Source organism: Micromys minutus, assembly GCF_963924665.1.
Source record: "Micromys minutus genome assembly, chromosome: 1".
Taxonomy (NCBI): Eukaryota; Metazoa; Chordata; class Mammalia; order Rodentia; family Muridae; genus Micromys; species Micromys minutus.
In genome coordinates this window covers 38,434,210-38,442,333 of record NC_137969.1, presented here as the reverse complement: position 1 = coordinate 38,442,333, position 8,124 = coordinate 38,434,210, and the positions used below count along the sequence as shown (strand labels likewise).

At 35.9% G+C, this 8,124-nt stretch overlaps 1 protein-coding gene across 1 annotated transcript; it reads right to left on the bottom strand.

Annotated features, from left to right (window-relative positions):
- Positions 1–3,351: 3,351 nt before the first annotated feature.
- Positions 3,352–4,160, bottom strand: POM121L12 (POM121 transmembrane nucleoporin like 12; the record flags this gene model as incomplete). The annotated part of the gene is given in 5 exon segments (XM_080920833.1): positions 3,352–3,873; positions 3,875–4,062; positions 4,065–4,088; position 4,091; positions 4,095–4,160. Coding segments are annotated over 5 exon segments (801 nt in total).
- Between the last annotated feature and the right edge of the window lie 3,964 nt (positions 4,161–8,124).

Below are 8,124 nucleotides of genomic sequence, written 5' to 3'. Positions count from 1 at the left end.
GTATCCTTGGAACTCAGTATCAGACTAGGCATACTTCCACAAGCAAGGTAAAGATGCTAACACTGGTTACAATGCTGGACTATGCTTTTATTTTGCAAGCTAACTTCATATTTAAAGTCTTTCAACGTTTTTCTAAAATAGTTTATTATTTTACATTATAAAAAACATCTAGAAAATGCAACATAAATATGTGTGTCAGGGAAGTCAAGGCAACTGGAAAGTAAATTCACTGATCACTTTGTACCTGCTTTTCAGGAAGAGAGTCGAGCCTAATGCACAGTTACTCTTCTTTTTATTCATTCTAGAACTACCATGATACCACTCATATTTTCTATGAATTTTCCCACATCACTTTACCCATTCTACAGTATTCCTCACAGATATGCACACAAGTTTTCCCTTGGGAGATTCTAGGCCCTCCTGATGAACAGGTAATATTAATAATCACCCAATGTGAATTTAATATCAACTCATTGTTAGGCTATACATCCAGGGAGAATTAAAAACATATCTGTGAATGCTCAGTATGGGTATAATTTTAGTGTTAATCTATGGTGAGTGAATGCAAAGCTTTCCAGCCCAACTATAGTTATATTGTGTTAAATGGCTAGATACTGACCTCCTTGACTTTATTCTTTCAGTAGCCATCTCACTTAGATCTTAAAGCATCTTTAAAGTGATATATTCTGTATAACGTTTATTGCTGAAACTGGATAAACTCTCAGACCTTGAATTTGACTCCTAAGTCTTGAGACACTGTGTAAATGGTATATGATGGAGTGAAGACCATCAGGTTGTTTCACTGTGCCTGATCTCTTGTGAATCTAACACAATGAAACCGAAACTCATATTTTGCTAGAAAATTTCTCACAGGCCTTACTCCCCTGCTGCTTTGAAATGCGTGATCTCACTTTGGAGGACAGCTGTGTGACCCCCTTGGCCTGCCATGATACTTGTGGTTTGAACATGACAGTGAACATTTCATTATTTCATCTTTTTCTTCCAAGCTATGACTACTATTATTTACTTTTTCAAAAGCAGCAACAACAAAATCCCTTAAATTATGTAGAAGTGCTAATACCAGATAATTTATACTGATTCTAGTTATTGGTACCATCCTATTCTGTAGCTCTTCTCTCACAGGCCATTTAAATTGATGCACAACCTCATCATCATTCCTTCTTTATTTGGCATTTGATGTATACCTGTGCCCATTGTACACATTTACATTTAAAAATATGCATGTACTGGTACTTGCCCAAAAGGTATATTTTGAAATGTGATGCATAATAAAATGGATAAGTCAGCAAATGCATTTCCTTGCATCCTTATTATGATTTGGTAAAGATCTAACACATAACAGAACCAACACAAGAAATTTTGGTTGTGTAATACATCATTACTAACTTAAATGACCATGATGCACCTCAGTTCTACTGAAGGCCTTCTATCCATCTCTGTATCTTTGATGCACATTCTCTAACGCTGCCAAGAGTCTGGTACTACTATGGTTTCGTTGTAATTTAGACTTCCATGAATACATGATTTTAGCCACTATATACAAGAGTGACAATATTTCCATGTATAATTTATCTAATATAAAACACATTTATCTATATTTTTGCAAGTGGGGGTAGTTCTTCCACTTTTCTTTGTGAATAGTGTCCTCTTTTTTTATATACACCACATAGTCTTCATCCACTAGTGGATGCAGAAATTGGATCTGTATCTTTTTCTGTATATGAATATTGGTAAAATGAAAATGAAATTGCTCACATTTCTTTCCTGTAATGCTATAACTTCTTTAGATATTTACCTACTGATGAGGTTATGTGGTTCTGTTAATAATTCATTGTGGACTTCTGTAGTTCTAATAATGGATTTACTAATTTTCCCTTACTATCTACAGTGTTTAAGAGCTTTCTATTCCTCCACATCCTAACACTTAACTTTGTCTTTTTGATAACAGTTAAGATTAATTTTATTACCCAGATTTAATTTCATGATCAAAGTTAACATTATTACTTTAGAAGATATAATTCTAATTGGGTTGCAAAGTAGCAATCAGGATATTCTCTGAAGCATTTTTTCTGTGTGTGTTTCCAAGTGTTCTGAATCAGTACAATGAATGAAATGAGTATCCTTCTTCATGGGAAGGTATAGAGAATGAGAGCTGTGTAAGAGGAATTTTGTCTTTGTCCTGAGGTGTCTTGTCTGCTTGTTTTATACTTTCATGAAACATTTTTCTAAAGGAGAAGTGATTTAGAAAATCTACCATCTGAATCTCAGTTCTGGGATATTCTTCAGTGCCCACTTCGACTGGATTCCGTTTCACTCCCATGGCTATTTGTTCCAAGGTTTTTCTTACCTTCCTTCTTTTGGTTGGATAATATTAGAGCACCTCAGACACTGCCTCATCCCTTTCCTGTATATAATGCCATATTCATCTCTCAAGTTTATTTGGCTTTAATTCTGTGTTATACATGAATTAATGTGGTCATGGATCCTGAAGTAATTCCCTGGCTTCAACCTATCTATGAGCTCTAGATTTATTTATTCAGTTGTACAATTGATAATTTTACCAGATCAAGAATACCATATTTCTATTAAACATGACAGAAAAGCCAGTTTCTTCAAATATGTTTTCTCCTGCTGGTATTTTTCCATGTCAGTAAGCTGCACAGCATCCATTTCAGTACCATGAAAAATAATCTAACAATTGCACGATCCTTCACTTTCCCAGTGATGCCAGTGAGTGCATCAGCACCAAAAAACTCATCTGCCTCCCAAACAGTTATGCCCTTGCATGGATTTCCACTGATCCCAGCAATCTCGGCTCTTGACTGACACATTACATTCAACTTCTGTTGCTTCTACTACAGTTGCTGCCACCAGGTAACCCACTGTGCAACAAGATTCACCTTTATAAAAGTATGGACCAGATCCTGGACTTTTATTTAATGCTTGTTTCTTAGATTGCAACCCACACTTTGCTGTATGGGTCAAGGTTCAATTTTCTCTTATTACTCTTTAGCTAAACTGAGCTAAATATTAGGATCTCAAATAAAGTTTACCGTGACAGAGTTTGAAATTAGCTCTTGTCCTGCTGGAAAATTTTTGCATTTAAAGCACTTCTTATTGATAATACTGCTTTAATAAGTAAATGTTTCACTATACAAACTGGGCAAATAGGAAGAAGTCACAAATTCTAAGATGTTGGTTTGGTCTTAAAGGCAGAGTATCCTGACAGGAAGGAGAGATGGCTTGAACTTGGCAGCCCAGGACATAGGGAGCTGAAGCAAGTATTGCATCACAAACTGGACTAGGATGTACGGCTGGGGGGGGGGGGAGTCAAAGTCCACTAGATTCACCAAACGTAAAGGCAGAACTCAGAAAATAATGGAAATCCCCACCCTCCAAAGAGAATTTGCAGGCTTCAGTCATCGGATCAGGGTTTAGACATGGGTCACAGGAGACCTGGGTCTTCTCGGAGCCTTCCATGTGAGGCTCTGTGTGGATACAAGGCTGGAGGTCAGTTTCCTTCTCATAGACATTGAAGCTCATGTAATCAATGCTTCGGTTCAGAGGCCCAGGCTTGGGAACAAAGGAAGCAGACACTTCATTTCTTATCCAGGGTTTAAAGGCTGAAGAATGCTTGGGTTCTGGGTTCTGACTTTTGTTTTTCTCCTCTGGGATTTCGAACCACAGAGGCCCATCAAATTGTCTGGTCCCTTTTTTGCACTGGCTAAGAGCCCTCAGCACTGTCACCTTTGCACAGGGATCTTGAATCTCCTTGGGATGCTCTGTAATGTGTGTTCCCTGTGTTTCCTGTCGTGGAGAGGTCAGTGGACTGCCTCTGCCCTCGGGGGGAAGGGGCAATCTTGACTGTAACCAGACTGCAGGTCCATCCAGGGTTCCGGACACTCTGAAGCCACAGTTTCATATAAGTGACCCAGGCACGGGAGAGATCTAGGTCCAAGGTGGCATTTGTGGAAGGTCTGATGGCAGAGCGCCTCCAGGTTCCCACCACTCTCTTGGGCATGTGGAGGTGGGCAGGAACTCTGGTCCAGAGCTTTGTTGAACCCACTAGGTCAAGGCCTAGACCTAGGGTGCCTGGGCACAGACAGTGATCTCTGGGGTGATCCCAGAGATCTGCCCATGTTCACATCTTCCGGCAGCCAAGATCCTGTCATGGACTGGACCGTTGACTATGAGCACGAGGCAGAAAGAGGATCCTGGAAACCCACACACATACTGCTGTTTCAAGACATGAGGAACACAGTTCTCAGGGGCCTCTTCTTAATGTGATATACATGTTATTCATTCATATTTGTACCTGAACCTTATAATATGTACAACTGTTACATGTTATAAATACTTGTATCCTGTGACTCAGAAACACATTCATGTTTAATTTTGCTCCATCTTTGCAATTCTACTCTGAACTTCAATAGAAATAGTATTTTGTGTAGAACAGCCTTTTGTTGCTACTTTTTATTTTGTTTAGCATTGGTAATTTTAACAATCATACCCTTTGTGGAATGCACCTCATTTCTCTTTACTCCCTAAATCATTCCATTGCAAGAAAAAATTCATTTGTGCATCAATTTACGCCAAGTGTGCGATGTCTGTTAAGGACAATACTACTTCACACACTAAATATATAGTGGTTTGTGTAGACACAGAATACTTGGGAGTCATGGAAATTCCTGCTTTGTCTTTTTAAGAGACCACCATTTTTTTTTCATTAAGCACCATGTAACACCTGCCCAACAACTTCATTCTGATTTTACACTTGTTATTTAGAGGAAGAAGGTGTAATGATTTTTAAAGTTCACAGAAATTTTATAGGGCTATTTGCAGAACCATATTTTCTTTCATTATAGGAAAAATGAGTATTATTCATTTGAATGTTCTTAAACAATAACTAGTTTCTATTTCAGTAAGTGTATTGAATTTTTATTATTCTGGAATAGTTGTTAATATTCCTTATTTTTCTACTGTGGGAATTGTGATGGTAGACCATGATTTATATGTTAGTTCTGATGTTCATTTCATGTAGACTCCTGTAATGTTATGTTCCAAGACTTCAGATATAGCTGTCCTTATTATTGAACACTACTGTACTCTCGTTCTCAGTCTCTCCCTTTCCTGTTCTCCTTCCCTTTCTCTCTGTCTTACTCTCTGTTTAGTACTAACAACATATATGCTATGATTTGCAGACAGAGTTTGAACCTTACCACCATTAATTCTATTAAGATATCCTTGGTACAGTAGATGTGTGCCCTCAAAGAAATTAAAGAATTCCTCATGCGACCGTGGAACAGACCTCTCAAGAGTTCTCTTAGAAAGAAGCATGCTGGCAATTTTCTGATGTCTATGACTTCCTGTGCCAGTTTCACCTACCTGTTTTTGCTTATTACCCTTCCATCTGTGTGGCACTATCCACATGATGTCTTCAACAGAGCCCATCTGATACCAGCACTTCTGATGCCTGTGAAACTCCATAAATGTAACCAAAATTAAATGTTTTATTTTATATGGTAGCCTACCCAAGTTGTTTCCTCCTAACAGTAAAGGATAGTCACTAAGTGAATAAAGTATCAAGAAAGATTCTCTAGTCCTTAACAGCAAAAGTGTTTGGTGGATAGTGACTATAATAGTCATATTTGAATGACTGTTATAGCCAAGTGAAATGTAGTATTCTTAAGCACCTTTCATAGGTCCACGTGAAAAGAGCACCTTTGAATGGGTCAAAATGGTAAAAGATAGGAAGCAGAGACTTGCATGAGAAAGAAATTAAAAAAAAAAAAAAAAAAAAAAAAAAAAAAACACAGGTTCTTCAAAGTTTGAAGACAGGCATGTGCTGGTCACTAAATAGAGTTTGATTAAAAAAAAAAAAAAAAAAAAAAAAAAAAAAAGATCCATGTTGTCAGAAGCCCAGATAGTAGCCAACAGTACAGTCGAATGAATTTTTTACCCTCACCAACTTATTTATTTTCATTTCCTAAAGTTCCTTAAATTATAATCTATAGAATGCAACTTTGAAAACAAAAAAAAAAAATTCTAGATTATAACATTCTTGTGAATCCTGAAATTCATGATAGCGATGTGAAGAATTTAGAGTTAAAAATCCTCTCAAGATGTATTAGCAATGTAGTGGATAGGTAATTTCTGTCAGACAGATTTCTTTTTAAATATGCTTTATTCTCAATGATACAATCTTCTAATTTTATATGCAAACTGAAACAAACAATTTGAATACTGTACTATTATGCCTATCCCAGTTAGAATTAAAAGTTAATTTGAAACCCAAGAAGTGGGTCTCAATAATTGACATTATTTGGCTGGTCTCTGTGTGAATCAATGAATGATTCTCCTCATTGTTAATTGATGTAGGACGGTCAATCCCACAATGCGAAGCACAATTTTGCTGGTGACTTGGGCTAGATAAGAAAGTTAGCTAAATATGAACTACCAAGTGAGACAGCAAGCAGTGTTCCTTCATGCTGCTTTGCTTCAAGCTATTCCTTGAGATTCTAATTTGACTTCCCTCAACAAAGGAATATTGTCAGGAATATAAAATAAATCTACCTTCTCCAAAGTTTTCAAGTTGCTTGATCAAACATTAATTAGAATGCTTAATCGAAGAGCAGAATACAACTAGAACATTGTCTAAATTTTGAAATTTTAATGTAAATAGAGCACAAAAAGAATGCATGCACACCACCTACAAAAGAAAAAACCAGATAAAACACCTGCATGGTTAGAAACAAAAGTCATTCCCAGTTGTATAGTTATTGCCAATGAATGTCTATTAGAAGGGTGGGAGTCAGTCTCCTTCAATATTTTCCTTGAGTTGCAATTCATGCTCCAGTAAGAGACTCTGTACTTATGCACATATGAGTAGATCTAAAAAAAAAAAAAAAAAAAAAAAAAACCTCAGGATTTTAAACAAAACATCATGAAACTTGAATGGGTGAAAAGAAAATTTAGTGTGAATACATTATTTGCTACATTTTTCCTCAAAGAAACATTTTCATTACATAGTTTCTCATTTCTTTACTAGATTACTTGTTCCATAAGCAATTCTACCTATGGGTTGTTATTCTCTACTGCATTATTATATTATATATTAGATTTTCTCTATATTTACATTTGAAATGTTACCCCCTTACCCCAACCATCTCCCATCACCCCTTCCTCTCCATGGGTCTTCACAAAGGTACTCTCCTAGCTGTACTGTTTTTCATTTGAGCTGATAAGTCTGTGTTTTATAAATTTGCCAATGTGAATCTGTTCAAGAACTTGGGGACAAATTTTGCTTATACTTCTCATTACTTCTCTTAAATTTTATCTTGAGAATATTCTTCTGTAAATGTTTTAAAACATCTCATTATATTTGAAATACCACACAACTCAACCCATTTGCAATTCAAAATTCATTAGCTTTTAGTGTATTTCCAGACATAAGCACACATCACAACACTAAGTTTTAATAATTTCATCACTTTAGAAAAAAAAAGATGTACCACAAATCTATTATCAACTTTTATATAACATTCTCTCAGCCATCAGCAAATATTAATCTATGGTTTATCTCCACAGATTACACTTCAAAGGACATCTCATTCTGGGGAGTTATACAACATGTGACCCTTTCTGAGTGTTTTCTTTTAACATTTATCAAATTGACTTATGTATGCCGATAATGTTCTTGTATAATAATGTATTATACACCCGACACATATACACATACACACACACACACAAACACACACACACACACACACACACACACACACACACATATATATATATATGTATATATATATATACACTAGAATTATTTCATTACAGGAAGATTAAATATATATATATATATATTAACATTCATATATCCTTTTATCAGCACATGGATATCAAATTATTCTGTGCATTTTATTATGAAGAGCAGAGCTGTAAACATTCAAACCTAAGCACATTTACTCAAATATTTTCATTTTAAAAGAAAAGCTAAATTTTTGGGCCATTTTGTAATGCTTACATTAAAAGATGGAAGAAACTTCCAAAATGATTTTCAAACTGACAGGAATATTTTAGTCTCTTCAGCCAAGTGTGGGG